The sequence below is a fragment of the Sciurus vulgaris genome, assembly GCF_902686455.1.
Source record: "Sciurus vulgaris genome assembly, chromosome: 7".
In the NCBI taxonomy this organism is placed as follows: domain Eukaryota; kingdom Metazoa; phylum Chordata; class Mammalia; order Rodentia; family Sciuridae; genus Sciurus; species Sciurus vulgaris.
The window spans coordinates 48570566-48591818 of record NC_136467.1 but is presented as its reverse complement, the minus strand read 5'-3'; the positions used below and the strand labels follow the sequence as shown (position 1 = coordinate 48591818).

The 21253-nt window shown below is 38.9% G+C and overlaps 2 protein-coding genes across 3 annotated transcripts in view; one reads left to right on the top strand and one right to left on the bottom strand.

Annotated features, from left to right (window-relative positions):
* Positions 1 to 1594: 1594 nt before the first annotated feature.
* Positions 1595 to 21253, bottom strand: part of TRAPPC3L (trafficking protein particle complex subunit 3L) — a 60766-nt gene continuing 41107 nt past the window's right edge. For both annotated transcript variants that reach the window (XM_079146305.1, XM_079146304.1), the window contains 2 exons: positions 8727 to 8912; positions 1595 to 5512 (listed from right to left, as the gene is read on the bottom strand). In XM_079146305.1, the coding sequence (XP_079002431.1) occupies positions 5393 to 5512; positions 8727 to 8912 (306 nt within the window). In that variant the 3' untranslated portion in view covers positions 1595 to 5392. The remainder of the gene's footprint in view (positions 5513 to 8726; positions 8913 to 21253) is intronic.
* On the top strand, positions 11602 to 19926 carry CALHM5 (calcium homeostasis modulator family member 5). Its single transcript, XM_079146292.1, has 2 exons — positions 11602 to 12295; positions 15725 to 19926. The coding sequence occupies exons 1-2, from the start codon at positions 11609 to 11611 to the stop codon at positions 16112 to 16114; spliced, it is 1077 nt and encodes a 358-aa protein (XP_079002418.1). The 5' UTR covers positions 11602 to 11608; the 3' UTR covers positions 16115 to 19926.

The following is a 21253-nucleotide window of genomic DNA, read 5'->3' as shown; positions in this document are numbered from 1 at the left end:
AAGGAATCACCTTTGCATAGTGTCTCAGCTCCCACAGACTCCCACTGCCACCCACCACTGCCCTCAATTGCTCTGAACCAAAGAACTTCTCATTACAGATTCCAAACCCCTTTGCTGGCTTGACTTTCTTGGCTTTTCCATGGCATTTTAACACCTCAGCTTGCTCTATTTCCTTTGAAACCTGGCTTTATGCCCTGAGTTTCTCCCCTCCACATTTCTGACTGAACACTTGACCTCCTTGGTGTTCTTCCCTGCTGCCACTTGCACGATGGTTTTTCTCAAGACTCTTATCTCTGCCCTTGTGTCTTCTCAAGTCCATACTCTCCCCAGTGTTGCCATCCACATCCAGGGCTTGTACCTCGATCCATCCAATGATGACTCCAAAGTTCATCTTCAGTTCAGCCCCCTCTTTTGAGCTCCTAGTGGGTTTTCAATGTTTCAAAGGCACTTCAAACTCAAACTAATCAGGGCTAACTTGCATCTTTCCTAAGTTGGCTGCTCCCTCAATGGTCCCTCTGCTCACTAGCTCTCCAGGTTGAATACTTGGGAGCCCATAGCGAACTCTCTTTATCCACTAGCCTCACATCTTAATGCACTTAAGGCACTGGCAAATTTAGTTCTTTTCTAGGTCTATAGCCAACTCTTCCCTCTCTGTTACAAACGTAATGCCTAATAAACTGTTGTGAAAATTAAATGACATACTGTATGTGCCAAGCACCTGATAAAAATGTTAATTGGATCCAAATCCAAGAAACTAGCTTTTCCAGGTACTTCTAATGCTTTGTAAGTACCACTGGGAATTAGGATTTCTTCTTCAAAGTCATCAAAATCTGTGTGATTCACATACTTCTCTGAAATAGTAAGTTCCTAAGTGCAGTTTGCTGGTTTGAAAGATTTATATCATTGGGCAGCTCCTGAAATCAGAGAATTTTGACATATTATGAAATATACTTTATTTCATTACTACTAATAAGTATGGGAGATTTGGAAAATGCATTATTTTGGATCCTGTTGATTGCTAGTTGGTAACAACTCTATGCTTGTAAAGAATGCAGTAAATTTATTGGCTCATGTTAATGAAATTCTAGAGATAAGGGAGGCTTTTCTTCTCTTTATCCATTCATCCTGTCCTTCTCTAGGTCAGCAGCAACCAGAGCCACATATGAGAGAGAGATGTTGCCCATAGTCATAGAATAAGAATTAGTGATGGGTCATGCCAGAATCAATGATTGTGATCTGGGAATACCAAGTGCAGATTGCCTCAGGTATAACTTTCAAAGGAGTGTTTTTAAACTGGAAATGAGAATCTATGCTTAGGTAGTACCAATGAAGCTGGGGGTAAAGCTGACTTCCCCTGAGGAAGATGTGTTGCCTAATGAAATGATGAACACCTAAACAGAAAAATGTCATTTTATTAGAAGGGGGAAACACATAGCAAGCCAACAAAAGTATATTACATTGAAGGGTAATTTTAAAAAATGAAAGGGGTTGGGGACATAGCTCAGTAGTACAGCATTTGCCCAGAGTGCAGATCCCTAGCACTGGGTTTGATCCCTAGCATGGAAGGAAGGAAGGAAGGAAGGAAAGAAGGAAGGAAGGAAGGAAGGAAGGAAGGAAGGAAGGAAGGAAGGAAGGAAGGAAGGAAGGAAGGAAGGAAGGAAGGGGTGAAAGGGGAAGAACTTAAATTTCAGGAATATTCCTTGGAAGAAGAAAGTATATAATTGGCATCAGGACTGCTAGAAGAAAAAGTGGAGGATAAAAGAAACAGAGGGAGAAAAGCAAAGAAAGATTTAATCGGGAAAGAGAGAGTCTGATTTTAAGGGATAACAAGTAAATACCCCAGGATATCTATTTCCTAGCTTTTTAAGTGAAGGCTTTACAACTTTTGATTTGTTTAGTTTAGTCCCTTCTTTCTAGTGAAACACTTGAAAATAAAGTTGTGGCTGTTACTTGTTTTCTATTTTAGGGCGATACTTACTGATTAGACAGGAACTGGGTGTCTCCTTTCCAAAGAACAAACTGATGTGTTACATCCCTTTTCTCTCTACTGATGGTTTGCTGTAGACACTGTTGGTTGACCATTGTTCCTGTCCAGATAAAATTCTGGAAAGGTTACCAGAATGAGGAAGTGTAGCAACTATAGTAAACAAAATTTGGCCCTCTTATTAAAGAATATGGAACCTTTTATCATGCTAAATTTCCAGGTCTGGAAGGATGCCTCCTACATGGGCTCCAGCTGGTGGATGAAGCTGTAAAACATAAGGACTGCCCGGGGTCTGCAGCCCCCACTGTAGAGTCTCTTACCAATGGATAAAATCACATCTTTCATCATTTATTACCTTAGTTAATATTTAGCAGATGTTTTTTAAAAGATTGTCTTTGGTTTAAAATTTGAAATATCCCCTTACGTCAAGCATTTGTTTTTCTACATTTCTACTTTGGTTTCTATCAAGGAAAAGAGGGAGGTTTCCACTTATTCTTAATAATAGTCCATTCCAATTGCTGAAGAGATTTAGGCTTCTAATAACTAATGGATGAAACTGAGAAGTTTGAGAAGGCAATAAATAAGTGCATGGAATGCTGAGAGAAGCATCTTTGATTCTTGGCAACTGTAATAGTGAACAGGCGACCTAGGCAGGCCTTCCCAGCAAACACCTTGGGCAGCAACCTGAGGGTGTCATTTGAATGGCACTAGTCTCTGTCTCTTTCTCACTCTCTCTCTCTGCCCAAAACATTTCTTCTTCTTTTGTTTTGCCAAGATGATAAAAATCTCTGCTTTGATCAAGATTTTGGCTTGATCAAATTGAAGGTTCTTGTGAAATGAAAATATGACATCACCCTGTAGTTATGCTGAACAATTTCCTCAAGCTCTTTATCAGAAAGACCCAACTTTACACAATAGCAATGAAAACACACTTAGAGCCCAGAGATGATGTACAAACTTTGTTTATTGATTCTTTGGGTCACTGCTCAGTGGAGACAGACCATTTCATGGATCTCTGGCAGTCTCTTTTTGCTGGTTTTTCTTAGCTTCTCCCAGCCCCCCCCCCCATCTCCTCTCTTTCTTTCCTTGATCATGGATCTTCTTGATTCTTTCTTTGTGGCAAAGATGAAGGAGACTCAATGATCTTTTGATTGGGAATTCTAGACCACTGCTGTCTATAGTAGCAGCTAGACATATTTGGTCATTAAACACTTAAAATGTGACAAGAGTGACTGAATTTTTAATTTTCAATTAATTTTTATTTAAAAACTAAAGCTACTAACTACCACTAATCACAACTTCATTGTTTTGAAAGCACGTTTTGCTTTAAATTCAAAAATTTGCCATTGAATTAAAATGTGCTAAAAGCATAAAATAAACACTGACATTCAAAAATTGGTATAAAAAATGTAAAATGTCCATGTTGAAATAATAATATTTAGGATAATTAGTAGAAATTAAATATATTATTAAAATTAATGTCACCCATTCCTTTATACTTATTTAATGTGACTATTAGAAAATTTGTAATTAGTGTCTCATAATTCAAATGGATAGCACTTCTAGATTTTCATGTTCTTCAGGTTGGAACACATATTAAATGCAAACAAGTATAGCATAAATTTGATGCCAAGAGACTCCCTTCCTACCAGGTAAGGAAAACAAAGGATGTTCCAGGAACAAATTTTATCCCCAAACCATCACTAATTCAAACACTCAGCATCACTGAGAAGAACAGATTAAGTCACCTTCCTGGGATGTATTTTGATAGTTGGATTGGGAGAAAAAGGAGGGAAGGTATAGACAGGTAGGAGAATATTCCAGGCATGGAACATTTTCAAGAGAGCGAGTTGGGTGCTGATTTAAGAAGGAGACCCTTAGACATTGGTCTCTATGGGTTCCTGGAGGGAAAAGTGTACTGCAAAGGAGAAAGAGGCAATGGAGCAGAAGGTGGGAAAATCCTGGAAAGAAGCTTTGGGATGGATTTCAAGCAAGCATTCTGCTGGAGGCATCAACTTAAAATATGTGATACCATAACATCCTTCTGATAGCTGATATCTTCTTCCAGATTATACTCATCTTCTGTGCCACAGGCCTGAAGGACCTTCCCCTGATGCTGCAGTTGCCCCAGGGACTCTCTCTGGTCTTTTGTGCCTACCTCAATAGCCTTCAAAAAGACAAATGGGTAGGTGGGGGACTAAACAATTTCCCTATGATCTTCTAATGTCTCCAAATGTGGAATTGCTGTGGTCATTTTTATCATTTAAACACACTGATCTTACTTTAGATATTTATCATGTCTAATCTCTTCATTTTGAAAGGATGGGAGGAAAGGGAGAGAGGCGTGTTGCCCAGGGTTAGCCACTAGTCAGGATTAGCTGACGCCACTGCAAACAGAATTAGGATTAGATTGTCAGACTCCTCAAGCCCTAGTTGACCTCTATCACTACCAGATCACAAGTTGTAATTCATGAAGTCCTGCTAATTATAACTTTTACTTGTACTCTGAATTCTCTGCAGTACTAATTCCTGGGCTGTCTTAGAGGCTGTCCTTGTGTACTGATGGTCTGGCAAAGATTACTGTTTATTTAATGCAGTTCATTGTTCTGACCACAGACAAAATATTCTTTAGACGATTTGGGGGAATTAAAAATGATAATAAAAATTCTAAGTAAATAAACTTTGGGGTTACAAAATGTTCTTCAAAGAACAGTATTTACCATTCATTTTTGAGATTTCCTCACTGGTCATCAATATTACATGGGAAAAAAAAGAGGAATTTTGTTAATTCTAGCTACCTAAAAATTAAACAAATAAAAATTAAATGCTATTTTTAAATGCTTCAGGATTGACATACAAATCAATAGCCTATTTTGGTGGTTACAAATCAAGAGTAGCTTTAGGATGTTGAAGCTATATGCTAAGATAATATATGAGAAAAATCCATAATTTCTCAAAAATATGGGAAAGTGTTACAAATGAAATTCCTTCTCTAGAGAATGCAGTAGGTAGTATCTAGGAACTATCTCTGTTTAATGAACTTCATGCTGTATCATTTCATTCATTGTCCTACTGAAAAGAGATAATATACTGTTTCAGTAGGTGGTGGCTTTTTTCTCCTATTACCATAAGTAAATGGAATGAATAGACTCCCCAGGGATGGACTGGGTAATAGGTAGAATTCATGCTTGCTATCTTATAAAGAGTTATTTGTGTGTAAAATACTATGAACATGAGATTAAAAATATGCAAAAGAAAATTCACATGCTCTGCATTTTAAATTTCTGGCTGATTTATAAGCCTTTCAAAGCTCATGCTATTAAGCAATTCAAACTTTCTATAACTATATGTGTTTCACTAACACTCACTCCTCAACTACCCACCCTGTCACATTTTGCACGTTATTCTTCATTTTTTCCGTCTGTATTTTTTCTCGTCTAGCTTTTTCAGAAATGTTATTCCTATTTCTGTCACACTGTCGCCTTTCAGTCTATCTTGCAAGAATGTAACATCAGCAGCCAAATGAACCTAGGAAAGAAAAGAAGGATTAAAAAAAATAGGCCCATTCAATTATTTTTTTTTTCAGCTTTCTTATTTTCTGTATAGACAGATAAAAAAGAACTTGTTCTAAGGATGAAGGGCCCTTGACTGTCCTCCAGAGACACTATGTCAGTATGCATCCTCTGTGGTGTGAATCTGCTGAGGGAGGGGCAGGCCACACCTAGCCCAGTTTGGGTGGCTGGGATGCCCAGATGTGAGGGACATGCCCAACTCTGTTCACAGGGCAGGGCTGAATTCTAGATTCCTCTCACAGAGAACTCAAATTCCCTACTCAAAGATAGACCCGACCCAGTGTGCTTGGCCAAGCAGAACTTCCAAGGATAAATGGATTCTTAAAGGATTCCTCTCAAACTGATTTGCCATAAATCACTGTCAGTAGCTAAACAACATAATCATTTATCCTAACAACATTTTAGCAATGACTTATGGCTTTGAGAGCTTGGAAAAAAATATCAACTAAATAAATTATACATGTAAAATTAAAGATTGAAATTACAGACATGAATAGTTGATGCTCAGGACTTCTTTTCTTCTCTAAAGCATTTCCCATTTCCCAGGCACTGAAGAGAACCTCAGGACTTACTTCTCTATTCATTAAATTGTATTAAAAAAAAAAAAAAAAAAGCAGTGTGGTATTGCTGACCCACCCTTGTTAGAGTATTTGTCCAGAGTTATTTTAAGTCATTGGGATAAATAAGTGACATCACCTAGTAAAAGAATATAATAAGTGAAAAATGCCTGAGTCTAGCAGGCAATTGATTAACATTTCCCGAAACTTATCTGACTCAAATCTCTCACTAAGAATGCCTAGGCTTACCAGCCTGAATTTATTCAACTGTAGACTTCTTTATTCCACATAATATGTCTCACAGAGTGCATGGGTCTTGTGGTGCCTACCAGGTAATAGAAGAACATAGATTGCACTTTCAAATACAGAAGCTAAATTTACGTTCCAGTATTTTCCCCATAAGATTTTTCATGTCTTTGTTAAAATTTAACAGAAAATCAACTAAAATAAGAAGGAGACTATGTTGAACAGCTCCTTGGGTATTTGGGGTCATATGAGGTCTAATACCTCTCTCTCTTTCAGCATATATAATCAACTATCATCCATGAAAAGTGAAAACTTCTTTATCCTACTTCTGACTTAGTTTTGTGGTTTCTTCCTTTGCCTGTAAACTCCCAGAACTTTCCTTTTCCTCTTCTTCATCCTTTTCCTCTAAAATAATGCATTATTTCTGTTATTTTATGCTTTTGGATCACCTGTTACTTTATCTTTCCCCTAATTATCAAAAATAACTAAAAATTGCATGCATGACTCATTATTGGTAGATCAATACATGTCTAGACTTCGGTCACTATCTGGCCCCACCATTCTTAATACTGAAGCTTCTGGAAAAATTATACTTTGTTCACTGATCCCTCTTCCTAAGCTGTCATTGGTTTATGAGTCTATAACAGATTATCTTCTTCTCCCCACCCTTTTCCAAAACAGCTTTTACCATGGCCTTCCCTGATCTTTCGTTTAACCATGTGACTCTTTTTCAGGTCTTGTTTCTCTAACCTCTGTAATGAACTTGATCTTATTAATGGCTCCCTTTTCTGGAAGATACTCCCCTCTCTTGTCTCTGTTACTCTGTTTTTCCTGGTGCTTTTCTAACTCTGGCTCCTCCTTCTTTGCATCCTTTGCAGCTTTGTGTCCTCTATTTAATTTACTCATTATATTTTGCAGTTTCCTAGAGTTATTTTGTGGCTCCCTTTTTCTTCTTGCTCTCTAGCCTGGGCATCATTGGCAGTTTCCATACCTCTTTCAGGCCACATCCCTCTGTGAGTCCCAGACACACATAAACAACTTCTTCCTGGATGTCCTCACTGTGTGTTAGCCACCTCAATCCCAGCACGATCAAAATTGATCTCCTCACTTTGCATCTTCTGACCTCCAAAGTAATCCTCCTGGTTTTGCTTTCTTTACAGCCTTCCCTGCAGGTTGCCCAGAAACCTAAAAGTCATTCTTAAACCTTTTTCTTAATCTTGCCCATTCAGCCAACTGAACCTCATCTTACCTGTCCTACCTTCATGATATTGTTCTCCTGGGTCTTCTCCTTTTATTGCTACTGGCAGGCTTTCTCCAGGTTGAGTGTGGGGTACCATCACCAGTTTCCTAACGCTCATCTCCCTCCCCCCAGCGTTGTTCCCTCTTGTATATGCTCATGTGGTTAACAAGGGAATGAAATTCCTAAAACAAACATTTCAAATTATCTTTCCCTTATTTGTAAACCTACATTGGTTCTCTGACACTTTCCACATGAAGATTTGAATTCCTTTCTTTTATCAGGCTTCTTCTGTCTGACTCTTCACGTCAGTCATGCTGAGCTAAATCAAATTCCTTATTCTTTGAAAGAAACAATCTCTTGAGCCTCTGCACAGTTTGATTCTTTACCTGGAATATTATTTTCTCCTGCTCCCCTTTCCCAGGACCTTCACCTGGCTCCAATTTTTCCTTCAAAAGCTGGTTCAGTTACTCTCAAAAGTCCAGGAAGGGTTTCTTGCCCCAGGTCCCCCTACAGCCCTTTATCACACTTCTGTACACATACAACTTTTATCCTAGACAGAAAAAATTGAAGGGGAGCAACAGTGTCTTGTTCCTAGTTGCATGCTCAGTGCCTGGCACTTAATATGCTACTAGGTGTCTCAGCTAAACCAATGAAAAATTCAGGTGTGGAAACCAGCCTCCAAAATGGTCTGCAATGATCTCCACCTCCTATTATTCATGCCCTCAGGTAGTCTCCTCCCATGTTGCAACATGGATGGCAGAACGTGCTGCCATGTTGTGATTAGATCTACAAAGATGTCTATGTGGCAAGGGCCTTCAGGAATCCCATAGCCAATGGCTTGCAAGGCACTAAGACTATTTGAGAGAGCTTGGGAATAGATTCTTCAGTTTCAGCCATGCCTGCAGGGGCTGTACCTCTGGCCAACAGCTTGAATGTATGTATGTTAAGCCATGAAAAATTCTGAGCCACAACAACCCAGTTAAGCTGCTGTCAGATTTCTGATCCTTAGAAACCCTGTGAGATTATAAGCATGTGTTGTTTTAAGTTGCTATAGTTATATGTTGACGCAAATTGTTACACAGCACTAGATAATGAATATGCCTGGCAAAATGAAGTACGCATTTTACCATTTCCAGGGCACCTCTGATAACCCCACAGAGTAAATTGCAGTAGCACAAAGAAGATCGCCCAGCAGGAAGTTCTTCCACAAACTCCGCCAGAGGATTCTTGTCTAGAATCAGGGAAAACTCATTTCTGCTTGAATTGTTGCAGGTCACACTTGGTGTAATTCCCAAGTACATCTTGAAAGCAACCTGATAAAGAGAAAAATAAATTATTGCCACTTGGTCTAGAACAGATATCTATTAGCAAGATAAACAAATACCCTATTACAGGTGTTGCAGCACAAGGGTTAAGCATGGGGAGTCTGCAGTTAGGACATCTGGGTTCAACTTAATTTTGCAATTTTTTGACTGTAAGCCATGTGAGAATGTTAAATCCTTTTATTTTAATGGACATCCTAAAGGACAAGTGTCTGTGAAAATAATATGGCATTATTTTAAAAAATGTTTTTTAAAAAGATATATATCTCCTAGGAGGGTAAGAAATTAAAATATTATTCACCATCAACATATGAACATGGTATTTGTCACACTGATGGTAGAAAAAGATAGGATCCTGAATTAGAAGGTATCTAGGACATATCTGCCATAATAGGAAGGTCATGATCAGAACAGCGGATGCCAAGGGCAGATTAAGCCCAAGGATATGTTTTGGGATGGAGAGGAAATTACATTTCTGTAGACAACAAGTTTCTGAGGAGAAAGGTGTACTGGTGGGGCAAGAAAGACATAAATGAGTCACAAAGTAATTCTCAAAAATATCTGCTGTTTTATAGGGCTTGAAGAATTTTATAATGTAGAAATGGAAGAAATCTTGGAGACTATTTCTTTTAAACTCCTAATTTCACAAATGAGTAAACTGGAGAGAAGTAAAATAGCACACTAAGACCCCAGTACAACTTAGTTTTTGGCTCCTACTTCAAGGCAATTTCTTTTCACAAAACACGTGGGTCTGGGTCCTAAAGTTTATTAATGGAAATTTATTAGCTGGATGTATTGTCATTTTTCAAATAATTTAATTTTCAAATTAAAAGCAGTATGTAGGATAGAAATAGAATTTTTTTCTTAAATTATTTCTAATTTGAGGTACTAAGAAATTCTTCATTCATTCATTCAATAGGTATTTATTGAACATGGCCATCCTAGTACAGTGCCTGGCACACAGTGAGAGTTCAATAGCCATTTTCTTTTTTTTTTTTTTTTCCCTTTTACAGATTGTCACTTTTTTAATTTCTTGTCTTCTTTATCTGATATTTCAACAGTCTCTTTGAAATACAAATTATAAGCTATAAAATTCACCTATTCTTTTTTAATTCTTTTTTATTTTTACAGACTGCATTTTGATTCATTGTACACAAATGGAATACACGTTTTTGTTTCTATGGTTGTGCACAGTGTAGATTGATACCATTTGTGTAATCATATATGTACATAGGGTAATGATGTCTGTCTCATTCCACCATTTTTCATACCACCCCCTCATTTCCCTCTATGTAAAGTTTCTCCATTCTTCTCTCACCCCCTATCCTCCCACCCCCATTATATATCATCATCCACTTATCAGGGAAAATATTTGGCCTTTGGTTTTTGGAATTGGTTTATTTCACTTAGCATGATATTCTCCAGTTCCATTCATTTATCTGCAAATGCCATAATATTATTAATCTTTATGGCTGAGTAGCATTCTATTGTGTATCTATATCACAGTTTATCCATTCTTCTGTTGAAGGGCATCTAGGTTGGTTCTACCATTTAGCTATTGTGAATTGAGCTGCTATAAACATTGATGTGGCTACGTTAGTACAACCGAGGAGTGGTATAACTGGGTCAAAGGTGGGTCCATTCCAAGTTTTCTGAGGAATCTCCACACAGCTTTCCAGAGTGGCTGCACCAATTTGCAACTCCACCAGCAATGTGAAAGTGAGCCTTTTTCTCCACATCCACACCAACATCTGTTATTATTTGAGAACACAATCAATAACCATTTTCAAAATAAATTCTTGAATGAGTATCTGATCTAAGTTTGACACCATATTTAGAACTGGAATACAGGAGTTGGAGTGAGTATTTGTCAGGCAGATGAGGTGGGGTGGGGCCCACTCTATTACACTCTGAGTAGCAGGAACATGGGGCATGAGGTACCATGATGAAGTTCAAGGGAGGTCTGTATCTCTCAATCTATGGGCAGTGAAAGCCCTAATGATGTGCAGCCTATGCAGCACTGGATTTCTGGTTTAGAGGGATCTCTTTCATGTAGGATGTAGGATGGATTTAGTGTTATGGCTGGAATGGGCATGAGGTCAAATGGAGAGATACTAATCAAGAGTTGACCCTGATGACTTAGGAAAGAAGTGATGATGAGAACACCTCTTGTTTTGTTTTTTCTTCAAAACTCAAACCCTTCCTAAACTTTTCCATATAAGTTAAATATTCCAAATTCTAAGATATGGCTCAAGTCTCTAAAACTAGGCAGTTTAAGAAGACATAAAATGAGTTCCTGCCTTTCAAAGCTTAAGTTATATAGCAAGAGGGAAAAAAAGAAGAAGAGGAGGAGGAAGAGGAGGAGGAGGAAGAAGAAAAAGAAAAAAGAAAGAAAATCCATGGTGAAACTTTATGTTTGGGGATTGGATTTGGCTCTGCATCGAATGACTGAAACCCATTTCTGCTAGTGGTGATTCATCCTCCTGGAAAATTCCTAGACTCTTGTATGTCTCCGTGAGAACTTCTTTCTGATTTTCAATCTAAACCACATGGAAATAATATTAAAAGGAAGCTTGGGCACTTGAATTTATTCTAAGTCCCTATGTTCAGGCTGCCATTTCATGGCCCAATATCCACCAGTAGGAGGCATTATCTGAACACTGTTGGGAAATATGCATTCCTAGGGAATGACATTGTTTCCTTATCTGGCTGAATTCAGCCTGAGAAGGAGGACTGTTGTTTCTAATGAAGAAAGAGCTCCACCCTCGGTCACTGCCACAGCTGCGGAGTCAATAGCAAGGGCAAAGCATTTTCCCTCTTTGTGTATCTCCATCATGGATGCTTTTCAGAGCATGTTAAAATTCTTTCTCAACCAGAAAACTGCTATTGGCTACAGCTTCATGGCTTTACTGACCTTGGGAAGTGAGCGTCTCTTTTCACTTGTGGCTTTTAAGTGCCCCTGCAGCACTGAGAACACAGTCTATGGGTTGGTTTTCCTTTTTGCTCCTGCCTGGGTGTTACTGATCCTAGGATTCTTTCTGAACAACAAAGCATGGAGACTCTTCACAGGTTGCTGTGTAAACCCCAGGAAAATCTTCCCTAGGGGTCACAGCTGCCGTTTCTTCTATGTCCTGGGCCAGATCACTCTGAGTTCATTGGTGGCTCCAGTGATGTGGCTCTCTGTGGCTTTGCTTAATGGAACTTTTTACGAATGTGCCATGAGTGGAACAAAAAGTTCAAGACTCCTGGGACTGATTTGCAAGGGTAAGCCCAAGGAGTGCTGGGAAGAACTCTACAAAGTGTCCTGTGACAAAACTAGCATGTTACCCATGGACAATGAAGAAGTGAAATTGTCCCTTCAAGCGCAGTCTCAGGTAAGAACAAACTCGCCTTTTTCTCCCAGCATGAGCTTGAAATATTCTCTGTCCTTCTTTCAGCCAGGGTGGACTCCTTTCAGTGTGAGTTCTGCCAGAATATTTTAAAACTAAATGGAAATTGGAACATGATGCAGCAGTATGACAATCTCAGGAAAAGCTTTTTAGAAGCTGGATGGCTCAGTAAAATTGCTGATTGGATTATATCTTTTCCATTTCCGAAAAGAAAATATCCTCTGGGTTATGCATATGTAAATGCTTAAGTACTTTAGAGCAATCTCTCTGGATTGACTTTGTAAATAATGCATAACACCAAATCACAAACTGAGTGTTAATGGCTGAACAGTAATTAAAAATTACTATCTTCTATCAATTATTTATTTTCTAACTGGTTTCTTGAAACATAAGCATAGCTTATCCATCTATTAAAATATGGCTGAACCAAATGAGCTACTAATTTTCAAAGTTGTATGTAATATCATTAGTGTAGAAATTAACTGAAGTGGTTTCTGGTGATTGCTATTTCCATGTATAGATATTGTCAAGATTGAGAAGAATTTTCTATACCAAGTAGGACTCTGAAGTCTTAGTGAAAATTGACTATACTCTCTAGGGAGATTATGTATTTTACTCTTTGTGTCATGCAGCTAAAGAAGTTCTTGCATTACTTTGGAAGCTCAAGATGTGGGGCTTTGTTTTATTTAGTGGAAGGAAAATGTAGCTTCACCTAATTGGTGCAGGGAAGTAGCTACCATCTGTCCAAATATATGAACACAAATCCAGATGTACAGCCCTTCCCTGGATTTAGGAAAAGAATGACTTCCTATTTATGAGTAGTAGGAATTGTATTCCCCAAACCAAAATAAACAGTAGATAAAAAGATTCACAATTTGGCAGGAACTCTATTTGTTTCAGAATAAACAATAGAAAATAGTATAATTTTACTTTTTAACAAGATTTGACTTTACAACACATCGAAGCAAACTCTGTTCTTCAAATCATATTTTCTAAAGCTGCTTGGCAAAAAAAACCATACTTTCTTTATAAATTGATAAGCCAAAAAAAAAAAAATCTTTTGTTTAGTGCATAAAGCACATCTGAGATAAAACATGTAAGGCTCCCAAATGTCTTCCATCTTTTGTTGAAGGAAGGTATTAATTACAAATGTTATGGCAGAATGAATGATTTATGGTTTATGTCCTTAGGCATCAGGCTCCATTCAGTCAGTGCCAGGTCCAAACACTTATCACTGTGTAAGCTCTTCTTCTCTAAACACAAGCACAAGGAAATCATGCACATCCTGTCATAGCTCAGACAGGGCACAATGACATGTTGACTTTTCAGCAGAATGAGAAGACCTGGGGCTGATTCCTACAGGAAGATGCCTCAGAGATGTGGACACAGGGAGTTGTAGCAATAGCAGGTGCTGACCATGAGGTTCAGATAGGCAAAAGGCAACATATAGTTCAGAACAATAATTGGGCATGTGGGTGGGAGTGGAAAAAGTACATTTATTCCTGGGTGGGGCAGAGCAACAAGAAATCCAGCTGAACGACTCTATTATTAAGGACAGTCAACTGGAGTAGTGGAAAGGGTCAAGCCTTGGAGCTAACTGGCCTTGGGTTTGAATCCTGATGCTACCACTCATGAGCTACGTGATATAGAACTTGCGTTTCAACTTCTCTGAGCCCCAGTTTTCTCATAGTGGGGGATAATAACACCTACCTTGGAGAGTAGTTGGAAGGTCTAGCATAAAGCTTCTAGAACACATACGTTTCCAAGTTGTTAAGAAAACTGCCAAGGTTTGGGGAAGGAGACTCATGCAAAACAGGACACTAATTAAGGCTGAGGTGGAAGCATCCACCAAACTGCAGTTGGAACTGTGGATACTGTGAATTGAGGGGAAAGGTAAGAAGATTCAGTGCTCAACCCTCAGGTGAGAACAGGTTAATGCTAAGGTCAAGCCTAAGGGGGATGGGGATCTGAAGCTGATCATACAGTTTCTAACTCAGTTAGAAATAGCTCAGAGGCCTAGTTGTAGGGAAAGAGGAAGTTAGATGAAAGGAGGAGAAAGATATGAGGGAGCCAATCACAGTCCGCAAATGACGGAAGTAAATATGAGGACTTTCACATGATGGTTGTTGTGCCTTGCTCATTAGTCATAAGTACAGAAAGATATTATGAGTTCAGCAATACTTTACATAAATGTATATACATTTGAAAAATAGCCACATGTGATAATAGCTAATACTGAATACACTTGTGTGTCCAACATCTTTTCACTAAATTCCCCAAAATATCCTCTGAGATGGGTAACCCCCATTTTACATTTGAGGAAACTGAGGCACAGGGAATGTCCATAGCAAGGGGAACACTAGGGTTTAAAGCCAAGTAGGCCAGTCCAGAGCTGGCATTCATGCACAGGCTGAGACCCTTCACAGTAACCTCTTATCTGAGAGAGAGAGGTTGGGAACCACAGATCTAGAATTTACTTGTGGTTCTGTTTTTGTCTAAATGAAGTCATTTGCAGATTACTGTTTCTGATTTCAAATGAGCCCATCTGTTGAGGGATACTAAGGGTCATTTGAATTAAATATTAAGAGATACTTTCAAAGAGATCTGTTAATTGAATATAAAATTAGTTCCAATTGTGAAAAACAGAATCCCAAAACCAAAAATATTTAGAGTTATATTGAGATATGTAGACTTTTGCTTTAAAACTGAAAATACAGTGTGGGACCATTCATATCAGAGAGGATATGAATTTTGTTTTTTCTAATTATCAAAATTCAGACAAATAATCCTCATAATTTGAAATGATCCCAATTTTTTCCTCAGCACTTAGAGAGGCTTTAATTATAATGTCAGCATGCCTGACATTATATCATGATATATGCCTTATATCATGCCTGTCTTCCTTTACAGTGGGCAGTAAGTAATGACTTTTCTCCCAGAGTGTCTGCTGCTCTTTGCAAACAGTCACATGGGAAAAATTGGCCTATAGCCATGTATACACATTTATCAATGCCTAAGACACCTGATTAATGAACTGGTTATTTGCTCAAATAATCACAATTACTGATGCACAGAATTTTCCCCTCTAATAGCTAATATTTTTGGGGAACTTGATTTACCCAAATCTGGGATAAGCTATTCTTTATATTCTTTTCCATTTGCTGGTCTTCTGGTTATTTCTTTGCATGGCAACACTGTTGGGTAGGAGAACAGATATTAGATAAACTCTAACTTCATGTTGACTGTTTAAAAAGTGTTTAAAAATTAAGACAAATGATTCGAAATAAGGTATGGTAATGACTGTGATATCAACTTAGCTATATACTTCCCCCAGTTAATTCAGCTGTATACCACTCCAGCTCCCTGAGAACTGATTTTCCTTTTACTTGTCCTCCATATTTCTTTCTTCCCAAGATTCTAGGATGGTGCCTGATTTGTTCAGCATCTTTCTTCTCTCTGCTCACCACTTGTTATGCACGCTGCCGATCTCAAGTTAGCTATCTGCAGTTGAGTTTTTGGAAGACATACACGGAAAAGGAGAAGGAGCAGTTGGAAAATACATTTGTGGACTATGCCACCAAGCTGAGTGAGAGGAACCTGAAATGCTTTTTTGAAAACAAGAGGCCGAGTGTCTTTCCCTTGCCCACTTTTGCCGCCTGGGAGGCTGCTTCAGAGCTGCATTCCTTCCACCAAAACCGGCAACATTACAGCACTCTTCACAAGGTGGTGGATGAAGGTCTGGAACCTTGCCCCCAGGATGATGAAACCACAATGGTCCTTGTGGGTACCGCCCATAATCTGTAGCTCATCCACCATCACTGGCTCCAGATGCCCAGCGGTACACTCCTTCAGAAAGCCTCCAGCTACAGGACAGCCACCTTGTATCTCTGCTTTTGCTCACAGCTAGTTTCTTTACAAGACAATACCACAAACAGAAACTGCTTTGAAGCTCAGATGCAGACAGTGTCAGGGTGTGCTCAAGTTGGAGCTAAGTGATGACATATACTTTTGCATTGGTGGAGGGTTGGGCTTATTAGGACCAAACATTGTTCCAAGTTCTAAGACTTTATGATTGAGTAGACAGGCTCATGTGAGAGGCTCTAACACTCTGTAAATATGTGTCATGGTATCTGAGTCTGAAGTGGTGGCTTGTGCCAGAACAAAGTACTCTTTAAAATAGACTGCCTTACACAGTGGGATCTGTGGTGTGATGAGCAGGAGACCCTGTTAGGAACTTCTTTATCTCAGAATTTAAAGATTTTGGTTCTCAAAAATAATTAATTGAAAGAATGTGTTATCTAAAATTCAGAGTTTTCCACAAGTTTTTACTGTGTATTGAAAATATGCTTTTGGGGCAGGGCTAATCATGACTTCTGTGGGCCCTAAGCACTTTCTGCCTTCACAGTCCAATATCTACATTCAAAAATATTAATATTACATATTAGAGCACTTTCCTTTACCTAAAAGTTCATTTATTTCCTTTGATTTTAAAATTAAAAAAAGAAACTTTCATGGACTTGTACAAGTTTTGTGGGTTCTGAGTGTGGATGTGGAATCTACTATTCTGTGAGTATGTCTTAGTCCATTTGAAATACTGTAACAATATGCCATAGACTGGGTGGCTTTAAAAAAAAATGGAGATATTTGCCATAGTTCTAGAGGCTGGGAATTCCAAAATCAGAGTGCCAGTAGGGTCAGGTTCTGGCGAGGCCCCTGTTTCAGGTTGCAGATGGCTGACTTCTCACTGTGCCCTCCCAAGTAGACAGGACAAATGTTCTCCCTTCAGCATCTTTTATAAGGGCCCAAATTCCATGCCTGAAGGCTTTTGATCTAGTTACCTCCTAAAGGCACCACCTCCTAATGCCATCACCATGGGAGTTAGGATTTCAACATATGAATTTTGGAGTAATAAAAGCATTAGGATTATAGCAAATTGGCCCTGACTAGAGGTCTTGGGACACAGTCCAAAATAGTACTGGTATATTGTTTTGCAGTTTTACATTCATTAGAAATAATCCAAGTTTAGGTGGGCATGGTGGCACATGCCTGTATTCCCAGCTGCTAGGGAGGCTAAGGCAGGAAGATCACAATTTCAAAATCAGCCTTAGCAATTTAATGAGGCCCTAAGTAGCTTAGTGAAATCTTGTCTCAAAACAAAACTATTTAAAAAGGACTGGGGATGTGCCTCATTGGTAAAGCACCTCTGGGTTTAATCTCTGGTACCAAAAAAAAAAAAAAAAAAAAAAATCAAATGTTTCATTTTACTATGTAATATATATCCGTGTGTGTGTGTAAATTCTCTGAGTGGAATTGTGCTTTAGGAAGAGGAGCCATGTTTTGTGCTGTGACTCATCCCTTGTGTCACTGGCAGTCTAGGAAGCTGAATATGAGCTCCTTATTACCAGGAAGCTTCCTGACACACTGAGGGGAGACCCCTATAAGTGTAAGACCCAAAACATGTCTGTGACATTGTGATTTACAATAATAAATGTACATTTTATTTTCAGACCCATTTCTGGCACAAAGCTTCTAAAACCCTTATGTTCTCCATGATGTGTTTTTTTTTGTATACTAATGGAATGACTGTTGGTTGCTGGAGTGCAGGGCAGGGGGTGGATATTGGCAGGGGAACCAACCATGTGATTAGAGGATTGAAACTACTCTCACACCTCTAGGAAGTAAATAGGTGTTGAAAGTTGAGTTGATTATCAATAGCCACTAATTTAATCAACTGTGCCTACATAATAAAACCTCCAGAAATCACCCCAAAAGGACAGGGTTCTGAGAGCTTCTGGGTTGGCCAGCACACTGGTGGGAGGCATGCCCAAAGAGGTAGAAGCTCCTCACCCCTTCCACCCACACCTGGTTCTAAGCATCTCTTTTATCTGGCTATTCCTGAGTCGTATCCTTTTTGTAAAAATAAGTACTCTAGCAAGCCAATGACTAGCAAGCAAATGAACCTGAAGAAGGGATTTGTAGCCATGTCAGACCAAAGCCACAGGTAGCCTGGGAGCCTACTGCTTGTGATTGGCATCTAGAGTTGGGGGGAATTACTGTGGGAATGAGCCCTTAACCTGTTGTGGGAGAAGGGTCTGAATTTAACTCTGGTTTCAGAAATGAACTGAATTATAGACAAGCAGCTGGGTTGGAGAACTGTCACTGTGGGACCACATTCTTGACGGTAAGAATGATGAAGAAGGAGAAGTAGTGTTTTCTTCTATATACTATATGCTTTGGATTTTGGAGGTGCAGTATCCATTGGTGCCTGTGTGTGTGTCAGAGATAGATCAGGGATTAGAGATGAGAGGTGGCAGAGGTATCAAAATGAAGAGGGATACAACTCAGAAAATACAAATGTCCTTCCATATCCCTTATTGATTTAGAGCTTGCCTGCCCTTAAGTGTCTGCTGAGCTGGGATAAGGTAGACGGAACTAGCCAATGTCTGTACATCTCTTGCTAAAGTAGCAGTTCTACAGAAGTAGCTTACTTGTAGGAAGTTAAAGACTGGGGAGTCAACTTGGAGTACTCTGCCACCCTCAACTCCAGAGGCTTTCTGAGGCCAGAAAGTTCCTGCTCATGATAATGGCTGACCCATTCAAGAATATCCAAACTGACTGGTAACAAGCCAGCAGCCTGGGGTGCTTGTAGCTGCAGCTTAGTAAGTAGCAGAGGAGCTCATTCTCCTATTCTGGAACAAGTCACCCCAGGATGAGTCAGGTTCTCATCTTGACTCTTAGCCCTGATTCCTTTAGAACAGTACTTTGCTCAGGGGGGAAATAAGTCCAAGGAACCTTATCTGTCCCACGAACAGCCTTGAAGGGAATGGGTGGAGACAGGGAGAGCAAATTGGTAGCTGTTCTTAGGTGTTCAGAGAGAACCAGTATCCAGAGGTGGGGAGACAAACTGGTTTTGGTACGGGAGACTTCAGAAATGTGGACAGTTTGTTGTCTTAAGTTGGATTCCTTAGAAGTAGTGCCTATCAGAGGAAGCTGTGTGTGATTTATTAAATCACCTCTTAGCAGGAGAGACCCAAGAAAGAAGGTTTCAAGTGAAGCCTCATGCCAAATTATCCCATAGGGAATTCTGGGCCACCTGCTTTGGACTTAGGCTCACAGTGGGCTCAGGGGCTTCAGCTCTGGCTAAGCATTGTTCCAGGGCAGGAGGTAGCAATCCCCAGCAACTCTAGGCAAAGAGTCACCAGTGGCCCAGGGGTGACCCTCCAGAGAAGGGTTCGCTGCAGTGACTGAGGGATAAACACCATGCAATTAAATAATGGAGAGGGTACCAGAAGGTTCCCACTGATGGGTGCGCTAATAGTCTCCTTCAGGTCTAGAACAGAAGCATATGAAAGACATTCTGGACAAGGGTCCTCAAGCTGAGGCTGACTCCATTTTAAAACTTCTAATTTTTCCTGAAGCCAAAGAGCAACAAATGTGGGTGCCTCGTACTCTTTTATGACTATTGTTCTAGTACATAAAAGAAAAGGATTAGAGAGTTCTTTTTGAAAGAATTTGATGTCTTCCCATACAAGGAATATGTATAAGAAAAAAAATTTGATATATAACACCCACTTTTTCTAATTTATCCCAAGAATAAATTGTGTACAAGTATATATGATTCTTTTTTTTTTCTGTGCAGTTCCTATTTTATCCTGACTTGACTAATAAACTCAGTAATTTTAAGCTGAGCTTAAACATTCTTAAACATATCCAATGGCAAATGGAAAGAAAGTCATTTAGTAAAGATTTTAAAAAAATAAGGCTTGATAGACAAATCATTACATAATTTTATATAATGTACTTATAACTTTAAGTAACACATTGCAAAATGCATATGTGTCCAAAATATATATATAAAACAAAAATACACAAGGTTTTCTACTTGGGACCTTTGAAATGGTATACATTTAACATATATACCACTGAAATGTATACATTTAACAGGAAAATTTTAAAATTATTGATTTAAAATATAGTATCATATTTCAAGGCCTGATGATCCACTGATTTACCAGAAGAACTGATTAAGACTCCAGAAGTCACTAGGTAGCAGAGAATTCCTGCCTCTTTTCACATGGCATATTTCAGGGATTTCAACTACTAATTTGTGTTAATTAGTAGTTGAAATTAGAAGATAGAAATAGAAATTAGTAGTTTTCATTACTATAAACATACCTGAGGTAAATCAATATATAAAATGTAGAGTTTATTTTGGCTCACAGTTTTGGAAGTTTCTGTCCATGAATTGGGCTTTGGGCCTGTGGCAAGGCAGCATGACATGAGTACACACATGGCAGAGCAAAACCACTTACCTTATGAACAGGAAGCAAAAGAGAGGAAGAAGAAGGACTGGGATCCCACCATCCCTTCAAGGTCATGCTTCCAATCACTTAAAGACTTCCCACAATGCCTTATATCTTCCAATCACCACCTTCCTTGGGTTTCTGGATATTTGGAATAGTTAAGCTCACACTATGCTTCTACCATATCAGTGAGGTGAACTTTCCATTTTTTAAATTTTTATTTCCTTAGATGAAACTTATAATTGATAAAGAAGGAATTTTTAGGAATGGAAAGTTTATAAAAGCTTTAGAATACCAATATGTTAGTAGAAAAGATGGGTTGGTAAGAAGTGTCACAGCTTATTTCTTGGTGTCTTTCAGTGCTAAATAATTTGATAAAATCCAGCCACCAGGAAAGAGTCCAGTTACCTGGAAACTACAATACTGTGAAGAAGCCTAAGCAAGTGGAAAGAGAGGAAAAGAGACAGACAGACAGAGATAGAGAGATCCTAATAGCCTCCACTGTTCCAGTCATTCTAGCTTAGGTGACAGACATATGAATATAGAGGTCATTGTGAAAATTCTAACCCCAGTATACATGGCATAGAGAAGAAACAGGAAGTCCAATCAACAGTTGGAACAAAAGGCTCCAGATCTAAGG

Coding starts and splice junctions, on each gene's coding strand:
- CALHM5 (XM_079146292.1), top strand. CDS start 11,609: ATGACATTGTTTCCTTATCTGGCTGAATTCAGCCTGAGAAGGAGGACT. Junction 12,296..15,724: donor CCCTTCAAGCGCAGTCTCAG/GTAAGAACAAAC, acceptor TTTCTTCCCAAG/ATTCTAGGATGGTGCCTGAT.